This window comes from Myiozetetes cayanensis, unplaced genomic scaffold, assembly GCF_022539395.1.
Source record: "Myiozetetes cayanensis isolate MyiCay16 unplaced genomic scaffold, myiCay2020 scf10, whole genome shotgun sequence".
Taxonomy (NCBI): Eukaryota; Metazoa; Chordata; class Aves; order Passeriformes; family Tyrannidae; genus Myiozetetes; species Myiozetetes cayanensis.
The window spans coordinates 17,123,377-17,150,734 of record NW_026086605.1 but is presented as its reverse complement, the minus strand read 5'-3'; the positions used below and the strand labels follow the sequence as shown (position 1 = coordinate 17,150,734).

At 38.7% G+C, this 27,358-nt stretch overlaps 1 protein-coding gene across 3 annotated transcripts in view; it reads left to right on the top strand.

Moving 5' to 3' along the window:
• The window catches only part of PCGF5 (polycomb group ring finger 5), a 63,565-nt gene that overhangs the window by 10,561 nt on the left and 25,646 nt on the right, over positions 1 to 27,358 (top strand). For 2 of the 3 annotated variants that reach the window (XM_050338978.1, XM_050338997.1), the window contains exon 3: positions 18,959 to 19,268. In XM_050338978.1, coding sequence (XP_050194935.1) covers positions 19,157 to 19,268 — 112 coding nt within the window. In that variant the 5' untranslated portion in view covers positions 18,959 to 19,156. Of the gene's footprint in view, positions 1 to 18,447; positions 18,565 to 18,958; positions 19,269 to 27,358 lie in introns of those variants that run through there. The other variant, XM_050338988.1, reaches the window with a different exon arrangement.

Sequence of the window (27,358 nt, the reverse complement as noted above, 5' to 3'; positions counted from 1 at the left end):
TCTATTTACAGAGTGCCTTATTCTTCCATCACAAAGCACAGACTTCTAAAGGAGTTTTGAAGGGTCATGGTATAATCAGTTGCCAGTGTCAAGAGGAGACAAAGAATGAAGGTAGTCTTAGATGAATGGGCAAGGGGAATATCAAGCAGTTGTTGAATTACATTTATTCAGTGGTTGTTAATGCTGTGATCACCACTCATACTGAACTTGGTTCTGGCAATTGCACTTCAAGAAGGATGTAGAAAACTTGAAAAGGGTATATAGAAGACTTAAAAGAGTGATATAGTGCTTGGGACACATGCTTTATCATGAAAGATTGGGGGCACAGCTTAGTAAAAGTAAGCTAAGGTGGCACTTCCAGACAGTAGTCTCTAAATATTTTCTTTTGGTCAACTATATGGAAACATTTGAGATAAAGTAAGTGATATTCAAAACCAGAGTATTCAGTCTAGCTGATTAAAAGAAAATCAAATTACTGTAGCTTAGCAAATGAGGTAATAACAAACAGACTAATTCTGATTAGTATTAAGGATTTATATTTTTTTTAATAGTTGGAACTACTAATGATAGTTGTAGATTACCCAGCACTAGAAAATTTAGAAGGATGATTTAGTCAAAATAGTCTGTTGAACTTCATGATAAAATTAATATATGTATATATAAATTGTAAATGATTTTTTAATCTTCCCTTGTGGTGGGTAGTATTAAAAAGTATGTGGAAAATAAAGCAATCGTTATCCCTGTAGCTCTGTAGAAGATAGCCTTTGGATGTAAGGAGAGCTGTGTACTGTATTTGCATAACATGCTGGTCTCAAAGTAGGTTAGACAGCTGCTTGGCCATTTAGTTTTCTGTAAAAATACTGTTCCCTATTTGTTCTGTATTAAACCCTTCTCCATTTACATTTTTATGTTATTTAAAAATAAATATAGAAAAGATGTGTTGTTTTAACCGTTGATAAAAACAAACTAGCTAGGGTGCAGAATGGTCCAAGATCAGCGTTCCAGAAGAGTTCTTTCAGAAAGAAGAAAGTCAGACTTGAGTGAATGTCTCATATTTATTTTTCAAATAATAAGATTAGAGAAAATAAATACTGTGTGGAAGTGTATGCTCAGCTTCCCCAAAGTAACACAAGGATGTATGTTGTTTAAATAGAACTAACAGATGCTTAGGAATCTAAAGAAGCCAGGATTCCTATCTTTCAGGCTTCTCTTCATTGTGGCAGATTTTTTTCATTCCACTCATAGAAAATAAATATTTTGTTATGATCAATAAACATCCTTGTTAATAACCACATTCTTTAAGCCATTTTTTTACTATATTTCAGTGGTATGCAAGACAGAGCTTTGCTTTAGATGTACAGTAATCTTTAAGCCCCTTTAGGAGATTCTCAGTTTGCTCTAAGAAGTAGATTATACTAGTTCTGCAGTTCTTCAGTATTCATAGTATTTTTTATATGTGACAGTGAGGCAGTGTTTATTTTAAGAGTCCAAAGCCACAGGTTCAAATCCCCTTAAAGTCAATAGGGAAAATTGCTTGCAGTGACTTTTGACTTATATAGCCTGAATGTTTTGATTTCTATTTTACCCATAAAATTTATGTATGAAAATCTACTGCTAAGTGAGTTTTTTATTTTTGATGTAATATGGCATTTCAGTACTCAGTGAGAGGACATTAGGAATATTCAGTAATGCAAGTGGTGCCTTACTATGAATGCAGTAAAAGTAACAAGTATCAGTGAAATGACACCCAAAAATACTATCTAGTATATTTGTATCTAGTGTATTCCAAATCTAAAAAAATACTCAATAACTTGATATAAGTAACTGTCTGTTATGAGATGGTGTCATTAATCTGTATGGCTCCTTACAATGTATTTGTTGCCATATAAATGAAACATCTTCCAGCAGTGCAGTAAACAGTGTGCCTAATATCTGTCACTTGCTTTTCGTATGCGTACTCTCCCCAAGGAAAGAAGCATGTGCAGTACACAGGCATGTTTTGGTAGAATTTTTGGGTTTATTTTGGGGCAAGTGTGTTGAAAGCATTTATGTTGACAACATGTAATCAATATATAGTGTTACACAAAATTATTCTGTTTATGCTGATTGACCTATAGGCAAACTAGAGACTGAGTTGGATATTGCCTGGGTAAGTACTTCATCTGACACCCAGCCCACTGCCACACTCTTTCCATTGCTCAGAGATTTTGGTCATGTCATACAATGCACATCTGCATCTGGCCATGGAGAAATGGGACAGCATACACCTGGCTGTAAAACAAATACAGGCTTAGTCATGTCACAAGTGTGCATAAACCCTCAATACCTACTCATACATTTCTGAACAACATAACAGAAAGGTGGGAAATTACTAATTTTGTTGGTTATGTTATTTTTGTGGGTTAAGCCCAATAGGCAACTAAGCACCACGAGCTGCTCACTCACTCACCTCCAATCCCCTATGGAATGAGGAAGAGTAAAAGTAAGAAAACTTGGGGGTTGAGGTAAAAAAAAGTTCAAAAGTTTATAAAGTGAAGGTTAAATGAAAGATGACAGAAAAGAAAAAGAAACAAAACAAGTGAGGCAAAGGCAATCACTTTGTACCTCCCATAGGCAGATTGATGCCCAGCCAGTTGCCAAGCAAAAGGTAGCTAACTTCCCTAAACTCCTTTTTCTCCCTTGTTATGGCTGATCATGGTGTTCTGTGTCATGGAGTCTCTCTGATTAGTTCAGATCATCTGTCTGGTTGTGTCCTCTCCCAACCTATTGCACACTCCCCAGTCTTCATTGTGGTGAGTAGTGAGAAAGAGAGAAGGCCTTGATGCTGTGCAAACACTGCTCAGCAATATCTAGAACATCAGTGTGCTGTCAGCATTGTTTGGGTCAGATACCTACAAGACAGCACATTGTGAGCTGCTGTGAGGAGAGTTAACTCTGTCCTAGCCAGTACAGTTAATTAGCAGGATGACCTAGGAAGCATTTGAGACTTAAGCTATAAAAAGCTAGAGAGAGCATCTGGATAACAAAATGTTTTTCAGGAACAAAGAATACAGTATTTATTTTGTAGGTAACCTTGGTGCTTTTGAACACATATCATAGGTCTCATGGCAGAGGAGATGATAAGTATTTCTAAGACTGGGAAGGAAATCCACACATAAATGATATTCAAGGTACATATTTGTGTGTCCCAGTGAAGTTACTCAAGACTTGAAAGAATTGAAAAATAAGAATTCATGTTTTTCTTGGACAGAAATTTGTACTTAGGTCTATTTCATTCCTTTTACTGCAGAAAACAGACTACTTATACAGTTGTGTTCATTGCATAATGCTCAACTTTCTCAAACTAGAGTATCAGTTTTCTTCTGCAGGAGCTTTTTGGATGTTTTGCCTAAATGTCTTATGTTTCTTCCTACTCCTGACTAACATAATGCATTCCTTTTTCTAGAGAAATGAGATCTGAAAGATCATACTTGGCATTAGTCTCTAGTGAAACTGAAATTTTTACTGGAATCTACTGAGAGTTTTGCAGGTTTACTTGCAGTGCTGTTTTGGGAATAGAAAGAAAAGAGGTTGCTGTCATTTTTGTTGCCTTACTGAGATATAAGCAGTTCAGCATTCCTTGTGAGTAGTTTTCTTTCCATAACAATGCTTGAATATTGTGTGAAAACTTTAGTCTTTCCTCATGTCTGCTCACATGTCATTAGTGAAGTGAGCCACTGTCTCCACTGTGAAGTGTTTGCTTGAGGGCTTATGGAGTATGGAAGTATTTTAGACAGAGTAGAAGGTGCTTATAGTATCTAACCATCCTGGGCTTGGGATGTGTGAAATTTGGAAATGTCATGTGAGCAGTTTCTGCCTGTGCAGTTGTTATCACAACATAATGTAATAAAACACCCTTGGAATTATAATGCAATCTTTGTGGCTTCAGGACTGAGACGTGTAACAGGCTGGTAGACCAGAGGACTGCTTCAGTTCTTGGTATCATCCACAGGCTTCCAGCATATTTTGTGTTTTTGTTTCAGTGACTGTAATATTAACTGCTGCTTTGTAAATGAGCGTAACTGGGCATTTTTATTTCCTTTTTAATAAGTAATGTATAGCTGTAAAACACTATATTAGTACTAAATGTGTACTAACAAACAATCTCTTCATCACAGCAGAGGTAAAGGACATTTAATTACATCACAGAGACATAAAAATAATTTGTTTCAGAAAGTCATGGCAGTATTATGTTGGATTAGGCTCTGTAAACAGCAGTATTCAAATTCATGAGATGTTTGTTAATATGAAAAAGATTAGTTGATGGGTCTGATTCTTTATCATCTTAAGCAGTCATTTACTGTTGCTTAAAAGTGAATGCAAAAATGCAATTAAAACACAATATTCTGTTTCAGTCACAAGTGCATAAAATTATGTATCTATAAATACACAGACACATACTATATAAGGTATGAAATTCCTAAGAATCCAGCTTTTTATCTTCAAATATTTTAGCTTGCAAAATGTTATACCTACCTCCATATGCTGAAAATTTGAGACTTAACTTTTAATTCGTTACAAATCCTGTTCTAAAACTAACTGCAGATATCTTGATTATTTTCAGTAGCTAGTATCAATAGAAATATGAGGCCAAATGTAGGTTAAGTGTTCACTATGGCTATTTTTTTTTAAATAAAATCTCTCACCTCAGAGATTAGGTGTCTGGCTTAAATGCATGTCAAATGATCTTTCAGATGAAGAGGAATGTTGTGATTAACACATTGTATTGGAATTTAAGAGTTGGAGGTTTAATTCCTAGGCAGTCATGTCTTCCTGTGTGGCTGACATCAGAAATTTATTAGCAAACAGCTAGAAATATTTTACTCTTTATGTAAAATGGGCTCAGTAATGCAAGCTTTTCTTCACACAGACTTTTTAGACCAGATGGCCTTTTAAAGAGTGTGTTTCTACTGCAGCTGAAGGTATATTAGCTGAATTGATATATCTGCAGTAAGTATAATCTAACTAGCTTTGTTAAATACCAATAAAAATAGTGTTGGGTGTTTCAGTAAATGGGACCCAGCTTGCCCTTAGACCCTTGTGTGACGAGGTTATGCTGATGTATGTGTTCACTTCCATTATTAATGGGGTTAGCTAGATTAAAGAGATCTCTTTTTCCCCTTCAAAAAAAAAATTGGTTTATTTTTATCAGCTTTTGTCTTCTTTACTAAATCTTGCAGTCAGCCTTTAGATTTTCTTCCAATTTATTGTCCCATAGAGGCAAGCATTTTCCATCCTCTGTCTTCCCTTTGCCCTCCCTGCCCCAAAATACACAGATTCTGCCTGTACACACAGGAGGCCAGAAGGCAGCGCGCCTCTGTGGCTGCTCAACAAAGCTCTTCTGTTGGGCAATACTAGTTGACAATTGCCCCAGAATTCTAAAGTTGTATGATTTCCATGGTGCTTTCAGAAAAGCAAAAATTAGACATAATTAAAGCTTGCGTCAATACAGTTTTGCCCAGATTTCCGTAGGGCTGGATAGTATTAATGCATAGCCCAGACCCTGAATCTGGCTACCTCTCATCCTGAACCAGCTCTAACAGAGAGGCTGTTTCCTGCATGAATTAGCCACTTCTGAAATGACATTCTCTTCTATGACGATTGGGCTATAGTGTTCAAAAGCCAAGTGGTAAACCGAGTATGAAACTTATTTGATTGAGTGATTTTATACCTTGGAAGGACATTTTCTGCAGTTTGAGATTGTTGAGATTTCCTTTTCATGAAGGATTTATCAGTTACATAAATAACATGCAATAACATCTCTACCCCTGTAGAGCTGTACTATTCTGAAAAAACAGTTATTTTTCTTGAAGCTAACAGGTAAATTGTTCATCAGGTTTTGAGTTCAAATTTGGTGCTGTTAAGAAATGTAACAACCCAAAGAAACAGAGGAATGCAGAAGGGAAACGAAAAATAGAAAAACTTGAATGAAAGGAAAGAAGAGGGAAGTTGGGACATGCAAAGCAGCTAGTAACCTAGTTTAACAGGACTGTGTATTTTGCTGTTATGCACTATTCCAGGAAGCTATAGTGGTAAGTCTGTCCTTAAATTATTTAAAAATAGCTTCTTCATAAAATAAATTTTTTAGACATGTCATGGAGCAAATGGAAATGGACACAAAGCTGCCGTGTAATATGATACCAATCTCTAATGACTTTTAGGAAAACTCAGCAGCTTTTGTTTAGTATACATTATAGCATTCACCACAGTGGAACCCATAGGATAATGTAGACAAGGAGGTGACAGAGCGAGTGGGGTTATCCCTAGTAACCATGCTGCACACTCAGGAGGAGCCAGTGTCATGGCTGTGGACAAGACCCCAGAATTCACCATGGCATACACCTCTGATACGGTTCAGACTCAACTGGAATGACTAACACTTTCTGTTCATAGGTAGCCTAGAACAGCAGGTAGTGACCATATTCCAAACCTATTGAGTAATTCTGGGTAGTGTGTCACAGAATCCCAGCATCATCTGCTTTTGAGCCTGTCAGTCCCCAGCATGAACTTGGGCAGAGTGTTGCATCATCTGAAAAATTGCTGAGTATGCACTCTGTGCCATCATCAGGCCAGTAATGACGATGTTACGCAGTACTGGCCCCATTCTCAACTCATGAGGTACTCCAGTAGTGACTGACCTCCAGCTGGACTGTTTGTTGCTGATCATAACCTTTCTGACACTTGAGCCAGTTTTCAGTCCACCTCATTGCCTGTTTGCCTGTTCCAGCCCCTCTGTTCAAAGCAGGGTTGACTAGACCAGTTGTGAAGGATGGAGACTCTGCAGCCTCACCAAGCAAATAATTCTGGCATTTTTTCACCCTTACAGTAGATTTTTTTTTTCCTTATGTTTAAATGGGATTTCCCATGTTTCAGTTTGTGTCCACTGCCTCTTGTCCTGTTACTGGACAGTATTAGGAAGTCTCTTGCTCTGTCTTATTTATTTCCCTGTCAGGTATTTACACACATTGCTAAGAACCCCCCCTGAGGAAGGCCCTAAGAAACCTCAGTTCTCTCAGCCTCTTCTCATATGATAGATGCTCCAATTCCTTAATCATCTTATAGACTGTTCAAGCCCTTTGTATGACAAAATCATAAACAGAGGGGAAAATATAATGTGGCAGAGTAGCAGGTACCTTTCACTTTTTATGGTCAGTATTTGCATCTTGTCTGACTAAAGTTACTTTGTTCTGTGGCTTTAAAGAAGAGACACTTACCAAAGAAGTAGGGATCTTCAGCACTTTTCCTCTATGCTAAATAAATTACTTACAGTATTCTTGTAAATAGTTACAAGTTTATTGCTCTTTGGGCACCAAGTGCCATTTAAGTTGGCTCCTGTTTACATCAGCAACAGTAGTTTGGACAATAACTTCATGGAAAGGTTATGTACATAGTGAGGATGTTTGCTCTAAAATTAATAATATTGACTTAGTACTTACTAAGTAAAAGTCACAGTTCTAAAAATTGGGACAGGTATTCCTAGACTCTAGACAAACTATGGAGCTACTTTTCTTTCATCATTCATTACTGGATGTAATCTATCTACAGCAAAACAGCATACTTTCTGATTCTCTTCTTTAGAACAGTCTTTCTTATGTGGGTTTGTTAGCACCATGTTAATTGTACAAAAAATTTTACTTCTCAGGAATATTATTGAGTCTCTCTACTGAAATGCATTAATTTTTTAAGGACTGAAGAATACTAACATTAAATAGATTATTAGGAAGCAGTTTCAGTACCTCAACTTGAGACTTTTCATCTGTTCTTGAAGTTTTTACGCTGTTCACCAATATATAAAGAAAAAGGAGGGGAGAGGGTATTGCTTCACTGGTACAAATGTGATGCAAACGGATGCAATGAAGAGAACTATACAACAGATGTTAAATATATCAGATAAAACTGTAAATTGGCAGTATATGTTTGAAGGTATTTCTTTTTGATGTATTTTGTAACAATGGTTTCTCTCGTGATTTTGGTAAGTTGCTGCTTAATGGAAGACATAGCCCCCAAATACATATTTTAGCTCCTGACTGATGGAGGGTTTGGATGGCACCAGCGTTTCTGACAAGTTTAAAAGACACGGGATAAAACACTAGACAGCATTCCAGAATTCTCAGCAGGAAACATTTAAATCTCCTTAATTTTATTCCTACTGATCTGTGGCAACTGAGGTCTTGTATTTAAATGTGAATTGTTAAATAGACAGCATGATGATGATAGGAGCAGACTATGTGTTCCATATATCAACAAGTTCTCATAAGCCAAATACCGTGTCAGAATTTCATATTCCCATCTATGCATTTGTGATAAAAAGAAATAATTTCAAGAGTATTATGCCTTTTATTCTTTAAAGTCTACCAGGGGTATTAGATTAGGGAATTGCGTGAGATTTGCCATGTAAATTGATAGGTGAAATCTTCTAGCTATAATCCTCTAGAACCTATACTTATTACAGTACTGAAGAAAATAGTCACATCTAAAAAGACTCAGTAAAATGCATACAGATTATTGCAATTTAGAAAGGTCAGAAATGGTGTACCTATAGCATAGTTTATAATTTACTTTAGGAAAACACTCTTGAAATGTACTTAACAGGAAGCTCAGTTCATTACAAAACGTGAAATATTTTGAAAATAAAAGGGTTTAGGGTTGGTTTGTGGCGGCTTTTTAAGTGTGTTAATACAGTGAAAAGAAAAGGTAGCTGGCTAACTGAAGCTGAGGTATTATATCTGTGATAGATCTTATCTCATGGAATCTCGTGGTGTTTGGCAGTGACTATAGGATTTGAAACTCTTGCAATACAGATTAGAAATAGCAGTGAGGTGTGAAACAGTAGTAGAGAATGATACCTGCTCTCTGCTGATTTATATATATATATATATATATGCTGATACACCTTTATAAGATATAAGGAGTGGCTGTTACATATATATGTACATTGCTGCATGGACTTGCATACTAAGCTTGATGAAAGCTAATAGTCACTTTAATGAGCAGGACTGTGGGACTTGCACAGGCTGTGGGCATGCACACTGAAGTATGAATGGTAGTGTTTATAGAAACCAGGCCTAACCATGAAATGTAAATATAGTTCACCTGCCATTTAAGTGTAGGTGGAAGAGTGTAGTGAATTTAGCAAGAATGTGATTCTTCCTAAATGACAGCTTTTTGAAGAGGAAATTAAGATCTGTTTTTCTAAATATAAAGCAAAATTCTTAATAGAATGACACAATTTGTGCATTTGTCAAATGTTTTCATTAAGTGCCATTAGATATTTAAGCACCAAAACAGATACTTGTTTTATTCAATGAACTTGATCTCCAGAAGAGCTTTTCATGTACTAGTGTACTTAAGAACTCACTTTTTAGACTCAAAAGCATGTTCATACTCATGAAGTATTAGCTGCATATCTTACCAAAATTGTCTTCCTAAAGAATTTTCTAGCAAAGTACTTCACAATTGGGTCTAGTTGATGTGACCAGACAAGTTAGTAATGTGAGAATGAGCTTCTGCAGACAGGACAGCTTTTTAAAAGCAGGATATTCTTTGTATTTTGGAAAGGACTCAGCCCTTCTCTGTCCAGTGCCTAAAAACAGGGAGTCCAAACTGCCATAGCCTACTCAGCTAAAAGCCATGTGATCTCATTAGCACCGTGCTGAACCCAGACTTCCCAGCATTACAAAAGGAAGCTCAAGATACAGATATGGTAAACACAGTCTCACATATTTTGGTTGATTTTGTGCTCAATCTGATTAAATGCATATAAACTGAGAATATGCTGTTTGCATGCAGGCAGAGTCTGAAGACCATGGTTTTGTGATTGCAAAAGCACCCCTCAAAAACTTATTTTTCATACTTGAGAATTGTTTTATACATCATTTCTTCAGAAAACTCAGTGATGATAATGTCAGATACAGGCACCATTTGTGCAAAGTTTTCTGGTTTACTGAAGTCATGGGACTAAGGTTGGGAAAACCAGCACTGTCAACTTCCTAAGGTAGTGTCACTGCAGTACTGGCATATAATGCCAAGTTACGGGCTGAGCAGTGATTGCTCTCCTGAGAATAGCTTCTGGCTAGAGTCCTGAGCTTCTCTCTCCCCAAAACTAGCATATTATTCACGGGAAGAATCAACTAAAAGTATCAGGTTTGCTTAATCTTTTTCCGTTAGTATAGTGGATAAACATTATTAGTATTTCAAGGTAATGCTTTCAGTGAAATGTTATTTGGAGTGACTCTCATTTGTTAATGTGAACTGTTACAAATATCAAAAATATATAAAAAACTTCTGGGTTTGCTTATTCTTATGGAATGTTTTTTATCTAACTCAGTAGGCCAAATTCCACAATGATTAGGGTCATATGATTGGATGCACTGGATCACATAGAACATGTTGCTGCACCGACCTTTAGATATACACTAAATTGCTGTCAAAAAAGATGTGAAGAGGATGTGAAGCTCGGTATCTTGGTCTGCACCCTGTTTTCTCTTAGTTTATCTGAAGAAACATTCTGAATTTTACAAGTTAAAAGCTAAATTCACAAGTATCTCTATTAAGTTTTCTGCGATAGCTACTGTTTTAATGGGCTGACAAAGTGACAGTTCCCATGAATGAGTCTTCCCATGTGGCAGAAATGAAATGGAGTCCATCCAACATTGTGTTATTAAGTTAAAGGTTTTGTTCTTGAGAGAGCTGGAAACAGAACTCCTGTTGAAAATCGATTGAAGTAGAGTAGTTAACTCCCTAAGACATTGTGAATGTCATTAATTTGTCATGTAAAAGATGAGGCAATTTGGTTGCTACTTTTCTATTTCCTTTCAAGCCTCTTTGTTTGCTGGTTCTGCCATCATAACAGGCATGAGTAGATTTGTTGAGGATTGCTTTTGCAGAGCTTATTGAAGTTTTAAATTTGTTTTGACTTAAGATCTAGTAGCAAGTCTTGTTTTTAATTTGCAGTGCAAGTTGATTGCATAATTGTGAAGCTGTTTGACATGTGTGATACAATTTGATTTGCATTCCTGCCAGTTTTCAACTGTAAGAAACAAAATCTGTTAGTAACAATTTTAGCGGGAGTCACTGGAGGGTTCTTACAGTTTGTTTTCATTGTTTTCATTTGTCTTTCGATTTCAAGGAAATTGAAAGATGACACTTACAAAACTATTTGAACGCTTCAGGTTATTGTTTAGCTGTGCTGTATATGTTGATGTAAGGGGCTTTGATAATTTCAGGAGGAAAAAAAAGAGTGGAAAAATACGTAATATAACATATATATATGTATAAAATGCAATATAGAGTGGAAGAGGCTATATATTACTGACAGAAACAAGGATTTAAAAAAAAAAAGTGATAGAATTGTAGCAAGTAGCCAATAGGATGTCTTGTGGAAAAGCATAGACTTCACTTAGACTTGATTAGAAAACTCTAAACCTATGTTCATACTGGTATAGAGATACTTTTTCCCTGGAAGGATACCTACATAGAATTGGCAAAGTGTTTACACTATGACCTGCAAATCCTGAAAATCTATGGAGGAGACATAGTCTTGCCCATGCAGACAATAGCTATATTCAGGCTGGCCTGTGCATGTTACCCTGCTGGAGTTTTTCTGATAGTGTGGCTCTGATTGTCATTGATTGATTTATTTTTTTCCACTGTGTAGTAGCAGGGAGACCTGAAGTAGCATTAATTCCAGAGCAGATTTTCTCTGTAAAAGCCACAGAAATAGCAGGTGATACTATTGCAGAGAGCAGAGTAAAAGGGAACTGAACTAGCAGAAACACATAATCAGATAGCAATAGGTAAAATAGTTAAGAAGTATTAGAGATTATACAATAATAGAAACGGCAGCACAGGTGTGGGTGAATTCAGAGACAGTCTAACAAACTTTGCAGTAGAAGTGAGAAACCAAAACTTTTTTGGCCAGGGACCAAAACAGTAATTCTGAAGGTGCAGATGTTTTTGGGTGGAAAACAGCTGATTAAGAACCAAGGTAATTGTTTCAAATGATGACACTTCTTTAAGATGTTACCAAAATGCTCTATTTATAAAGAATTGCTAGACTGTGTACTTATACAGAATTGCTAGAAATTTATATAAAACATACGACTGTAAAAGACTACTTTTGTCATTCCCTGTGGTTCCCCACAATCACAGGCAACTCTGAAATAATGCCTCCTCCATCGCAGCCTACAGAACATACCACGAACCACAAAACACTTCTCTCAATACCCTATAAAAAGCTAAAGGAGATGTAGCACAGCAGACCAAAGTGCATGAAGTTACAGTGTGTCATGAAGCAAAACCAAGAGAGGTTGAGGATACCACCAGTATTTTAGTTGCCCAGAGTTCCTAACTCCACCACAGATCATTGTTTTTTTAACCAAGCACATGGGCAAATGGAGTCACAGAAGCAGCTTGATTTCACATCTTGTAAGCCTCCTGCTGTTGTCACTCCCTGTGAGCAATCTCTGATGGTTCAAAAGCAAACCCCTCTTTACCATATCACCAAAAATCAATTAGCTATGAAGAAAAAAAAAAAAAAAAAAGTTGTTGGGGCACAATACAAGGCTCTGTACCATAACAAAGATTTTTGCCTTTAAAGACAAAGCAGTGTCAGTGAGATCATTCTCATGACCCATGAACAAGCAGCTTGGCTACATAGCAGCCTATACTATATGTGTATTGTGCTTTAAAAAAAAACCACCAAAAAACTAGAAAGCAACAGCTTATCACAGTTCACACAGTTGGATACTAGAGTAACTGAATAGACAATTTGGTCACTTAATATTTTAGAAATTAGAAGTTTGTCTCACTTTCTCTGGGAAGCTTCTGGAAATGTTTTTGTCTGATGCATGCAATCCTACCTATTAAGACTATTCTTCAAAAGAAAAATACAGAATAATGACAAAATAATCAAAGAAACACAAGAAAAATACTTTTTTAAAGTATAGCCGTAGCACTTAATTCTTAAATCTACAACTGCTTTCAGCTGAGTAGTTTGAATTCTGCTGTAATAGGTTGGTGGTTTTAAATTTACAATACCCCTGAGGATTGTAACTGCAGTTCTTAACTTTGTTACTTACAGGGAGGTATGTCAAGCTAGTCACAAGGTCTTCACTCAGTATGTTTAATGGTCAGCCAATAATATGTTCTAAACCAGACATTTTTTCACTTCAACCTCTGCATACGAGTGTCTAAAGTTAAATTGTCTTCTTTATGCTTGTGACAATTTCTAGGCAATTTTATTTCAAAGTTATGATTTTTTTTCCTTGCAGTGGCAGTCTCCTTCTCCCACTGCTATAACCTTGTTTCTCACTCTTTTTTTGTGTTTCCCTAGCTGGGAAGAGACAGCATGTGCCACGGTTGACCAGTATTTTAGTGTGCCAGGGAAATATTTGACCATACAGATCTGCTTGTCTTTCCCCTGCTAGAGTAACTTATTTGATTGTTTCTTCTTTACTAGCAGTCAAATATTGTAAAATCTGTAGTAACTTCCTTTATGATTTCTCTTTTTAAAATTTGCTTGAAATTAGTTCAACAAAGTTGGAACACTTTGTGACACAATTTTACCTTACTCTTGAAGTGTATCTCGAATGAATTTGTCTTGTTTATGTATCTGCCAATGGCCTAATAATACAGATGTTGGCATTTTGCAACCTGCTTTGCTACTTTACTTCAGGCTATAAAAGAAGAGTAAGCATAAAGAAATGCTATATATATCCCAGAAGTGCTATTATGTGCTAATATATGGCATCTTACAGAGAGCTCAGTAGGGATGAAGAAAAACCTTCATGGCAGAAATGCAAAACCTCTCTGCTGATAATTTTCACGAGTAAGTGATGAGGATAAGAATAGCCTAATTCCTATAATTTCTTATCAAATGAAAAAGGCAGTCTTCACACTGAGCATAGTAACATTGTTTATGTGATACACAATGTTACTACTCTTTGCCTAAAAAGAAAAGAAATATGATGCATGGACCTGAGATAATGCCAAAGGCATTGTTAATGACAGTAGGAGTTAAGTTAGTAAATTATTCATATATATAAGAAAGTACACAAGATGGAACAAGGAAAGTTCCAACTGAACCTAAAGAAATAAAATGAGGATTGCCAAGGGTTGAGACAGGTTGTCCAGAGAGGCTGTAGAATTGCCATCCTTGGATATACACAGACTTTCTTTGGATGAAGCCCTGAGCAATCTGAATTAACCTTAATGTTAGACCTGCTTTGAGCAGAGGCATTGGACAAGATGGCATTTAGTATATAGTTCTATTCTAGATAATGTTCTACTTGATTGGGAATTTCACTGGAAATAAGAGATCCCCAAGTGGTTATATGTGATCTCCTCTTAACACCTGAGTAAATGTGCAGTAAATTCAAGTAAGTTGCCTGCAGTTTGAAGGAGGTTGATTTTCCTCTCTGTTCAGCATTGATGAGGTGACCCATGGAGTGCTATGGTCAGTTTTGGGCTTCTCAGAACAAGAAAGATGTGAAGTGAGTCCAACCTAGGGCCATAAAGATGGTTAAGGGATTAAGTGTTGTTCATTTGAAGTGAGGCTGAGAGTTTGGGGACTGCTCAGCTGGGAAAAAAACAGCTCAAGGGGATCTTATCAGCATGTATAAATACTCAGTGGGAGAGAACATAGATAAGTCAAACTGCTCTCAATATTGTCCACTGACAGGACAAAAGGTAATGGGCACAAATTGAAACACATGGAATTCCATCTGATAACAAGAAAACTTTCTTTTTTTTTTTTAACTATGAAAATGATCAAAATGGGTACAGATTGCCCAGAGAATGGGTAGAGCCCCATCTGTGAAGATAATCAAAACCCCACTGGATACAGCCCTGGACAGCCTGCTTTAGCTGACCCTGCTTGAGCAGACGGGTTGGATTAGGTTATCTCAGGAGGTGACTTCAACCTAAACAATTTGGTGAAGTTTTCAAGTTTTTAAAAGTTGTAGAATGGCATTTTCATCAAATGTCTAGAGGCTCAGTTCCCTCTAAATATCATTCAGGTTGCTACACAATTTTTATTAAGAGAAGTAGGGATTTATTTTCCATTAGTTTCCTAGTTCAGATGTGTCCCAGTAATTCTTCATCTACAAAATGCAAGTAACTCTTAGGATAACTGGAGGGTAGCTGGAGACTTGCCTAGAAACAGACTCCAGTGTAGCTCCGTAGGGATGTAACATTTTACCAGTGTAGATCTACTTGCAGAATTAGAATTATTCACTCATTTCAAATGTTACTGAGAATTTGAATATTGACCAGTGTTTATTTTCTCTTTGGAATTTACTTGGGAACTGATGTCGAACATTGGTATTTTTTTAAAATGTTGGAACTGCTTTAATGAAATGCTTGGAGTTCACATATTCTTGTGTGTCCTGGCTGTTCCTTTAAAAAGATACATTTAATTCTTATTAAATGTAAATAATTACTCTGTTTCACATGTAAAGAATTACATTCACATGAGGATGATCCAGTAGTTCTCTAAGGATTTCAAGAAACTACTCCTCAATGTTGATAACACTTAGAAAGCAGTCTTTATTTTCTATTTTTTAGACAAGTTCACATATGTAAAAAAGAACTTGGTTTAAAAAAAAAGTAAGCACTGTGTTAGAGGGCACTCTGGGAACTGCTGAGTACAAGCCAGTTGATGAGAAAGTAAAAAGTTTGAGAAACACAGAAAATGAGAGCAGCTGTATTTTCATCACTCATTTGAGGACTATAATCACCCTCTCTGTCATACCATGTTTCCTTTCACCTGTACGTGATATATATTTACTCTGATGAGCTAAGTTCATTTTCTTGATTCTGTTTCTTTCATATTTCGTGTTTGATTCTTTTGAATCAAACACTATTCCTCTGTTGCCTTTTAACTGCTATAAGTAGATCAAAATTCTCATATCACTTATGGACCTGTATTTTTAAATAAACCTGTTGTATGTAATGCTAGGAGTTAACTACCTTTGAAATTATAATTAATTCATAAGCATTTATTACAATAATTTTCTTCCTTATGATATAAAGTGGGAGTAAGTATTTAGGATCTGCTTTCATCTGATAATGAAATGAGAGCTTCCTTGCTGCTTCTTGTTTGCTCTTTATGTTGTGGTCTTGAAAGGTGCTGAAAGCTTCAACTTTCATCACCTTCAGTCAGCATCTCATAAATACACTTGGTACCAACAGGACTGAGTGGAGAGATGAGGCAAGAATTTGTCATCTACACTGTCACTTACCTGGCATGGGACTGGTTGCCCTTAAAAGAACTTCAGTATTGCTTGTGGGAACCTATTCCAGTTGTGTATGTTTACAATTACTACAGTAATTGCAACTGCCGTGTGATTATTACTGTATAGGCTACACGGTATAATAAATGACCTGAGTTTTTGATGTGCTTGAATCAAACACTGTGCATCAATTACTGTGCAAACGTGAGCCTAGCTGACTAATTTGTTTAGAAGATGTTGGGTTCTTTTTTTTTCTAGTGAGACACTTAAAGTATGATTTGAAATCTCACTTAGAAACCAGTTTATTTTTAAAACAAGTCTTACCAGATGCAGTCATTTTGAAACAGCCAGGAAAGTATCAGCAGTTGCTTGTTTTAAATGCATGTATGTAAGTTTAATAATGCTGTATCATACTTAGCCTACATTCAAGCAGGGCCACTCTCATGCTCATTCTGAAAAATGTCAACTTCTGCTAAACTGACAGAAGGTGACTAAAATATTCCATGAGATGTATGTAGTCTGTGTTGTCTATTTCTCTGTTTAGTTTAGAGTTCTGTGTTCTTTAGCCTTTGGCTCATCAGTGTGTGCTTTATGGTATAATAATGCAAACAATAGTTAACAAGAGAAGGCCAAAGCCATTAACTCTTTGTTAAACTGTTACTGTATCCTGGGGTGCATCAGGCACAGCATGGCCAGCTGGTCAAGGGAGGTGTGTGTCCTGCTCTGCTCTGCACTAGGGCAGCCTCACCTTGAGTGCAGGGGGCAATTTTGGGCACCACAATATAAGAAAGATGTTAAGCTATTAGAGAGTGTCCAAGGGAGGACAAACACCACAACGAAAATGGTGAAGGACCTTGAGGGGAAGCTGTATGAGGAGCGGCTGAGGTCACTTGGTCTTGGTCCAGTTTCAGCCTGGAGGAGACTGAGGGGAGACCTCATCACAGTGTACAGCTTCCTCATGAGGGGATGCAAAGGGGCAGGCACTGATCTGTTCTCTGTGGTGACCAGGACGTGAGGAAATGGTATGAAGCTGTCAGCAGAGGTTTAGGTTGGATATTAGGAAAAGGTTCACCCAGAGGGTGGTTGAGCACTGGAACAGGCTCCCCAGGGAAGTGGTCACAGCACCAAGCCTGACAGAGTTCAAGAAGTGTTTGGACAATGTTCTCAGGCATATGGTGGGATTCTTTGAGTGTCCCATGCAGGGCCAGGAGTTAGATTCAATGATCCTTGTGCCTCCCTTCCAGCTCAGCATATTCTGTGATTCTATGCTGCTTCAAAAGTTCTGTTCATGTTGTGAACAAATAATCTTATGCAAGATGAATATTTTATCAGCAAAAATTATGTATGTTCTGTTGAATTACTCTGTATCTGGCTTATCATGTATTCATCATTGTACTGTAACTTTAATGGTAACAGTTTTTAGTGCACCTGACTCAGACTGGCAATTGATTTGATGCACGTGTAGATCTGTTGGCTGGTAAATATTCCAGAGGTAAGAATGTATGGCAGGAACAGGCCAAAATTATTATTCTCCTGTTGTAGCACTTACCCAAGGATGAAAGGGAGAGTGCATTAGAGAGCCAATGCAAAGTGAGTATTTATCTAAAAATGTAGAATGGACAAGCAAATACCTAACACAGTCACAGGTAAAGTGGTGGCATTGCAGCTGATACAGGAACTGCCTCCTTCTTATGTTTTTGTCATTATTGTTAGAAGTAGTGTAGAAGAAATTTTCTAGAAATAGTAAAATTGAAAAATTAAGGCAGCTTTAGTTTTCTGGATAATTACCTGGTGCATTTCTTAGAAGAGGGAGCAAAGAGCAGGTGCCCTGAACCGTGGAGCTTTCACTCGTGCTTCGCCGTTCTTTGGCTATTTGCTCTCGGTTCGAGGAAAGCACATGTATGTTCACAGGACTTGGTTAACTTACTCCACTGTTTATCATTTGCATTTGCGGGCTGGAGAAATGGGTTTAACTTTCCCTCTTCCAGGGGCAGAAGCTGAAGTTATTTTCAAGAAGCGGCGGCGGGGCCGGGCTGGGCTCCGCTCCTGCTCTTACCTGGCCCGGCCGCCCCGCTCCCTCGGGGGCTCCCCCGGCGCGGGGCTCCGGCCGCCGCCGCCCGGAGGGCGCTGCGGGGCTCGGCCGGGGAGCAGCGCCTGCGCGCCCGTCCCGCCCGCCCCGGGACCGGCCGCGGCAGCCGGCGGGGAGGAGGGAGCGCCCGGAGCGGGGGGAGGCGCGCCGCCTTTCTCTTTCTCTTTCGCCGGGCGCCCGCCCGAGGCCGCGGGGCTGCGCCAGGTACGGCGGAAGGCGCCGCAGGTGCGGCAGGGGAGGGACGGGAGCCGGGCGAGCGGCGGCACAGCCGGGGCTCCGCCGCCCTCTCCGGCCGCGGCTGCCGCGGGGCGGCGGGGGGTGCTCCCCGCGGGGCCGCCAAGGCCTGCGGGCCCGGAGCGCCGGGAGGGGGGCGCAGGGAGGGCGGCGGGGCCGGCCCCGGCCCCTGCACCTGTCACCGGCCCCGCGGCTCGTCCGGAGCCTGGCGGGGCGGGGCGCGGCCTCGGAGCTCCGCGGCCGGGCTGCTGTTATGTAAATAACGGCCCGGTGCCCCCGCCAAGTTCATGGCGACGCTGCTTCCCGGGGCATCGCCGCTGTCCGGCCAGGTTTACAAAGGTCTCTCTTTCCACGTGTGTTACAGGTAGGAAAATGACTCGCCTGTCACGGGAGCAGGAGTTATGAGCCATGTCCCAGTGAGACCGGCGGAATTAAGAGCAAATGCCTGGAGAAGTCCAGTTGCACAGAGCAGTGCTACGGCTCTTGTGAACTGCGGGTATCGACGCCTCTCAGACTCGCTTCTCTGGCCCCGAGCACTCTGCCAGTATTTCCTGCCCCACGAATGGCTACTCAGAGGAAGCACTTGGTGAAAGATTTCAATCCTCATATCACCTGCTATATCTGTAAAGGCTATCTCATCAAGCCAACCACAGTAACCGAGTGCCTCCATACCTGTAAGTAGTACTTTGCAAAATATTGCCTCCTTCATAAGTGATGTTTGCTTGAAGTGATGCTTGCTTGTTAATGTATGTAATATGATCACTGTACTGGTTTCTGTTCACTGAATTTTTACATGAAATTCTCTGAATGAATTCAGTCTCAACTGGGGTTTCCTAAAGACTGGTCTCCAATCTGGGTCATCTTTAACTGTGTTCCACAGTACAAGAGAGACATGGAGCTCCTGGAGCCAGGTGCAGTGGAGAGCTACTAAGTTGATCAAGGGTCTGGAGAATCTCTTTTATGAGGAAAGGCAGAGGGATTTGAGAAGAGCAGCCTTGAGAAGAGGCAGCTGAGAGGGGACCTCATTAATATGTATAAATATCTAAAGGATGGGTGTCAGGAGGATGGAGGCTCTTCTCAGTGGTGCCAAGCAATAGGGCAAGAGGCAATGGGCAGAAACTGATGAATAGGAAGTTCTACCTGAACACAAGGAAGAACTTCTGTACTATGCAAGTAACCATACACTGTAACAGATCACCCAGAGAGGTTGGGGGGTCTCCCTCCCTGGAGATACTCAAGAACCCTCTGGATGCAATCCTGTGCCATGTGCTCTAGGATGACCCTGCTTGAGCAGGGAGGTTGGACCAGATGACCCACTGTGGCCCCTTCCAAGCTGACCAATTCTGTGAAGGTATGTCAGCTCTGCTGAAACGCCTTGTGAAGATACATCTTTTCTTTCTCCTAAGCTAGTGGTGATTGTGCTGGCTCTAACACCAAAATTGTATCACTGTGGCCTGGCTGATCATGGTGATATCATTAGTGAGGTCAGGTGTGCTATTTTGATAATATAACTATGCTCTTGAAACTTAAGCTAATGTATCTGTTGGCAGTGTGCATGATGGATACACAAATTTGGTCAGTTCTGGCACACAACTCTCTGTAATGTGTTCCATGGAAAATGCAGAGAAGTACTTGAAAGTTGGCAAAATATTTAGGGAGTAGATTTCTTTCAATAAAACTGTCTCAGGAAAAATTATTCAGGTTGTCTTAGGCTCCTGATATATCTTAAACATTGGCGTGTATGAATTATATTAAGAGTATGAATGGTCCTGTCAAACTCAGTCATCTTACTTCCATACTTGATTTTTTTACATGTATTCCTGAATAGACAGTAGTTTGATTGGACCTTCTTGAGAATTTGATATCTTTCCAAATGAAATTTGAAGTCTTCTAAAAGAAGAGTAAAGGGAACTGTATGCGTCTGGTAATTTTTCCATTTTCAGACCTTTAATAAATATCAGTTAAATGCCTTGTCTTGGAATTTTCTGTCATTTCTGCACACTGTTGTTCTTGCAGTTGTTATTGTCTTCACTGTTAATTTTTACATTATGGTGTTATGTCCCTGCTATATCACAAACATAGAGAATTAAAACAATGGAAGCCATTGTGCATCAGGAAAACTGTGGCATAGTTGCCATCACAGAACCGTAGTGGGATAATTCACACAACTTGGAGGGCTTCAATAGATGGCTATAAACTCTTCAGAAGGGGTAGGCAAAGGAGAGCTAGTGGGGTAGCACTCTTAGGGAGTGTTTTGGGTGTCTAGAACTTAATGCTGGTGATAATAGAGTTGAGTGTTTAAGAATTGGAGGGGAAGGCCAACAAGGCCTATCGTTGTGGATGTCTGTTATAAGATCACCCAACCAGAATGAAGAGGCAGATGAAATACTTTGTAAGCGGTTGAGGGAAGTCTCACAGTCTCTAGCACTTGTTCTGTTGGACAACTTCAACTTAGCAATGTCTTCTGGAAGTACTCTACAGCAGAGAGAAGACGGTTTAAGTGGTCCTGGAGTATGTGGAGGATAACTTCCTGACACAGCTCACAGGAGTGAGGCCCTGCTGGATCTGCTGTTAATGGACAGTGAAGGACTGGTGGGGAGTGGAGGCTGTCTTTGGGCACAGCAATCACAAAGGATAGTCTTCAATTCTTGGAGAAGTTAGGATGTTGTTTAGCACAACTGTTCCTTGGGCTTCTGGGGTTCAGAATTTGGAGCCTGGTTGACAGTCCTTTCTTTGGGAGGCAGTCCTGAAGGGCAAAGTTGTCCAGGAAGGCTATACATGCTTTAAGGAGAAAATCCTACAGGCACAGGAGCTGGCTGTCCCCATGAACCAAAAGATGAGTTGTCAGAGAAGATGACCAGCTTGGCTGTACAGAAAGCCTTGTCTGGAACTCAGTAAAAAAAGGAGAGTTTATTAATTTGGAAGAAGGGGCAGTAAACTCTGGAGGACTGCAAGGATGCCATGAAGTTATGCAGAAAGAAAATTAGAAGGGCCAAAGCCCAAGCAGAACTTAATCTGGTTACTGCCATAAAAGAGAATTGAAATTGTTTCTGTAAGTCTATGCATGAGTAACAAAAGGAGGTCTAAGGAGAATCTCCATCCTTTTTTGGACACAGAGGGAAAATAGTGACGAAGGATCAGGAGAAGGCTGAGGTACTTAATAGAGGTAAATTAATAGCAGTAAACATATTATTAAATTCTTTCCCTTTAAAGAAACTTTCCCTTTAAAGAAAAATTCTGGTATTAGCTAATTTTTTTTATGGTTGAAGTTTAATGAGCAGTAGTAACTTTTAAAAGGTTCAGGTGAGGGGGAAGCAGTTACTTCAGTAATCAGCTCAGACTTGAAAAATGTTTTTATTCTGTATGTTTTTGTTTAGGTGGTTTATTTGTTTATTTATTTTTCACTCCCATTACAAAACAATAATGGCAGAAAGAGTGTTCTCTTCTCAGTAGCATCTCTTTTGTTCACTTGTAGATTGAGAGCTCTTCACTTAGACAGCTCTGTTACTGCCTCGTCCCCACATTAGAGGACATGAATTTTGCTGAGCTGCCATAGAGTTGCACAGATCTCCTCCCCAAAAAGCTGTTTGGGTCATTAAGAAGAACTGCAGGAAAGAAGGCGGTGTTTCTTTAAAGCAAAGTTTAGTTGCCAAAATACAAGCTTACAGTGATGGAAAGGAAAAAGAAATGAAAAAAGTGATGACATGGAAGTCTTATGTCTGTAGAGGAAAAGGTGATCTCTGAGTGGCAGAATTCAGGACATCACAAAATACAATGATTTTAACTATCCTTTGATATTTGTTTTGTACTATTAATTGCCATAATTCAAAACAGTGTTGCACAAATGATCAAAATCTGCAGATATTAATGGTTGAAGAAGCAGCATAAATTCATTAGATACTTGGAGTACAATGTATTGCTCTGGATAAGATGAAAAGCGTATATTGACATAGGTGTTCTGCAGTGATCATAAGGGAACTGTTGTGATCAGTAGCAACCAAAGCAGTTAGCAGTTCATTTGCACATTCTGTGTTGTTGAAAAATGTTAGGTAGTAGAGTTCTGCTCTGAGAAATGAGTGACTTTTTAATAAGAGATATTTCTGAAGGAGTTTTTGGAAATGTTGGGCAGATAAGTCCACCATTGACTGGGAAACATAAGCGCAACTTGGGCATCAGAAGTACAAACTTTTCTATCTCTACTGTGAAGGAAATTATTATCTTACTGCAAAATAATTACTTATTCTGAAAATTCAGTACTTCATTTTTTTTTGCTACTTCCAACAGAATGGTTTTGTTTTATGGGCTGAGACCTTTTTCCTAGTCTGTTACACAGTTGTCATGGGTGTTTAAGAACTATTGATTGAAGCAGGCTGGGTGTGAGCTAAAGGGCCATGTCCCATCATCTGTTGTTTAGTACAGCGTGCGCTTACAAAACTTGGAAAATAAACTTTTCTCAGGAATGTTTTTTAGTGTCCTAAAAAAATATCAGACTGTTTACACAATCATAGATATGCTTGTTGAATTGGACATCTGGAGGCTGTCTAGGCTAACATGCATGAGACAGATTTGTTGCCAGCACTATACCAGGTCAAGCCATGGCTCTGTATAGCTGACATGTGGCTTTTCAAGCATGGTGTATCTACAGCCTCTCTCAAGATCCATTTCCAGTGCTACAGTCTTTACCTAGCTTTACTGAATGTCCTACCAAATGTCGATGTGGGACCATTGTTCCTTGTGATAGTATTTGCCACTCCCAAGAAGACTGGGCTCCGTCACTCCTGTAAGTGCTGTTTGGGTGGTACAGGCTGTTATTAGATCACCTGATAGTCTATAATATGATTCATTTTTGGCAAATTTGTATTACTTATTACTGATTACATTTTTGTCCCTCATGTCATTGGAAATTGATTCCAGGGGCCATGATGTAATCTACCATCTTTCCCGGGAGCTAGGGGAGACTGTTGAGCTGTACTTACCTGGGTCATCCTTCCCCTCTTTATTAAAGGTGGATATAACATAATACCCTTTTCTAGTCACTGAACACCTTTTCATAATCACCATGATTATGGTGATAAGCTTTCATCTTAGTGAATCCTACCTGGCCTGTAGATTTGAATATGTCAGGTTTTCTCAGTAGGCCCAAACCTGCTGCTCCTTGGCTGTTGATCATCCCTCTCCTTCCCAAATCATGCTCTGCCTGTGAAGACCAAGGCAAAAAGGTACTGAGGACTTCAAACCTTTCCGTATTACCTCCTCCCAAGTTGTTTCCTTCATTCATTATCGTTTTGTCTAAACTTCCTTCAGCTACTAGCATACTTACACAATTCCCTTATGTCTCTCACTAGTTTTAGCTATGGCTGGGCCTTGGCTTTCCTACTTTTGTCCCTAAGTGCCAGAGTACTGATTTTATATCTGTTTCCCATCCTTGTCTCCACTTCTAATACGCTCTACTTTTGCATATTAAAGAACTTTATGCATCAAGCATTTCGTGTGCACTAAGGAGTTCTTCTGACAAAATTCCCTATACAACAGACTGGTTAGCTCTTGAGGTCTATATAAATTTTCTCTTAAAAACCCAGCCAACTCTCCTAAGTTTCTTTCTAATGATAGATTTCTTGGGAAATCTGACAAGGAGTTGCTTAAACAAGTTGAAGTGCCATCTCCTGGAGTTCAGAATCCTAACTCTGCTGTTTAACTATGTATCCTTCCTCAAGATCCTGAACTCAGTCCTCCTGAGCTATTTGCCTCACCTCAAGGCAAGCTGTCTGTGTCTGTGTTCCTCACCAGTTTTTCCCTGTTTATGAACAGCAGATCAAGTGGTGCATTAATCCTAATTGGTCTCTCTAGTATTTGCCTTAAGAAATTGTCGACCAAGGCAGTCTAGGAACTTTCAGAAATGACCTTTCACACAGCAAAATTACCAGATATGTAATTTTCAGTATCAAACGAATACTCCTGAAACCAGAGTGTTTTTCAGATTTTGCTAGAAACCTGTGCTCTCAACAGGAGATCACAAAAAAACTTATTGCAGCAAAACTCACCCTCAGACAGGTGAGCTGAGCTGCTTTCAGACTCCTCCTCCTGCAAAAGCTTTAGTCAATGACATGTAGCAGGGCTTAAAGGTTATTTTAAAATAGAAGTTTTCAACACGAAAAGTCTTTCTTGGTCATCATGTACTAAGATTATGATGCTCCCTTTTAACAGAAGGGAATCCGGTTTGGCTGTGTCTGGTAATTGTAATAAAGAGTGGAATAGTCTCACATGTGTAGTTTCTGAAAAGGGTGGTTAATTGTATTGAAGTTTGTGTCCTGTTTTTATGCAGACAATTTCTCTAAATGTAAGTGCTTGTAAAGAAGGTTTAAGGTAGCTAATTAAATACTTCATTATACATACCAAACAACTTCTTTGCCTACACTGAGATGGGTTTGATGTTCCACTAGCTGTGTGTATCCTGTACCCCTCCTTTGCTCACTGGATCAGAGAGTAATTAACTTTGAGAGAGAAGATCTGTGAAAGCATTCAAAGGATGGGTTCTGACAAAGAATTTGTCCCACAATTAACTAATTAAACTTTCTCTTGTAGAATATTTTATTTCAAAAATGCAATATGAAGTTTTATTTAGGTACCTCATTAGTCAACATTTAAACAATAACCTGGGAGGAGTCTACCCTTTGAACTATAGGTATGTGGATTTGCATAAGATATGTACATTTTTGTTTGCCTAAGATGGCACACAGCACAATCCTGACACTTGTATCTGTATTTTTCATCTAATTACGAAGATCTGAAAGAATGTGTGAACCAGATACCTCTGTTTTGGAAAACGTAGCATTGTCTGTTATGGTTGCCAGCCAATTAGCATATGTCACACAAGTACTTTTATCAGCTGTAGAAAATCATCGTATGTGAGTTTAACTTCTATTGTGTCTCACCTGAAATGTTATAGTACAATTGTGAAATTCAGGTCCTCCTTTCTCTGGCATTCGTACCATACACCTCAAAATTCTGCAAACTGTGTACATTTTGGTTAAGCAGTTTCCTTTCTCCTGTTTGCTGCTATACCATGACCTACAGTAAAGCAAATGATACTGTGTCATTTTGTTAATCTGTACTGGAAGTGTAAAAGGTTTTTCATTCAGTGTTTGTTTTTTTCCTGAGGAAGTGAATTAAATATATTTGTAATTTATTTGTGGTTAAAGATTCCCTTTTTCCCTATTTTCACCCAATACTTAGACTTCATCCCATTTTCTGAAACTACCAAGTGATAGACTTTGAAAAATGTTCAGTGATTTATATCGAGAGTAACAGAGGACTCTTATACCTGTCATATCTGAAAATACTATAGGAGTATCATGTATCAGTTTGTTATTCTTGCATGCTAGAATTTGTAAGTATTTTTTACCTTTATATTGCTATTGATGAATCACATTTAGTTTTGATGGGCAAGTCCTCATAGCACCTCATAGGTTTGCATGAGAAAAAGTGAAAGTTGTTTTAGATTACTGCAGTATTGATTTACAATTTGAAGGTTTTTTTCATGGCATTGAGCTGGCTGTACAAACACTTGATCCAGATCTGCGTGTTTGTCGGCACAGGCAATACATCCATATAGGACTGGAATAAGATTCTTGGTTCCTTGTGATGTTTTTTTCTGTACATATTTTACTCAGAGAGCTTTCTTACACTAGAGATTAAACTCTTCATTAATCATTAGGTCCATTCCTGGACAGTGCATGGCTTCCAAGGGTGTCATCTTCTCTCAAGGAAAGGTATAAAGAGAGCACATAAATACATTCAGACTGGGGAATTCAGTTCCTTTCCATAGATTGGTTTGTATGATAAATATTTCTTCAAATTACATTATTGTGGATGTTGCAAAAGAAAAAAAATCTAATACAATCATAGAATGGTTTGGGTTGGAAGGGACCCTTAGGTAGTTCCAACCTCCCTACCATGGGCAGGGGCACCCTCCAGTAGTTCAAGTTACTCAGCCTCATCCAACCTGGCCATTTTCCAGACAAAAGAAGGTTAGGAGTTGAGCTTATCAGTCCCAAAATTAATATTGACGAATACCAGTTACATTTGTACCTTTTTTGCCACTTTGTTTAAAGTTGGTGTCAGGTTAGAAAGACTCCATAGAGGTGCTGCTGTTTATACCAGACAGGAGGCTTACCAAAAAATAAAAATAAAGACTAACTCCTTCCTTTATTATAGGAGTTAGCTGAGAATCTTCATATCTTTTCAATTTCAAGGATAATTTCTGTTATTTTCAGTCCTAGAGGAGATTCTCAGTCATATTAATGGGGAGATGTTATAGAAATCTTAACTACATGCATTTTAAAAGTTAAGACTTGTGCTCTAAGTTCAACATGTTCTTAAATGCTCTGTTGGGTTCACATGGGGGCTTCTATAAGGGTGATGAAATTCTCTCCATCATCTAAGCGTAGTAGCAAAATATTTACTTTTAGGAGTATTAGTTAGAAAACGTATGTAGAAAAATGAAGAAATGTTGTTGTAGGTACAATCACATTTGCTGCTCTGTACCAGACTTACCTTCTGGAAGTGTTAGGGAACGAATGTGCAAAAATCAATTAAGTCTAGTAATTTAACAAATTATAAAAGATCTGTGATATAAGAAGAGTTCTGTGTTTGCAGGTTCTTGCATCTGTATGCCAGTGCTAAATACCTCACAACTTCAGGCTAAGCAAAAACTAACTCATAGTCTGAGTTCTGAGTGCTGCTCTCATGTTATGAATGTTCTCAG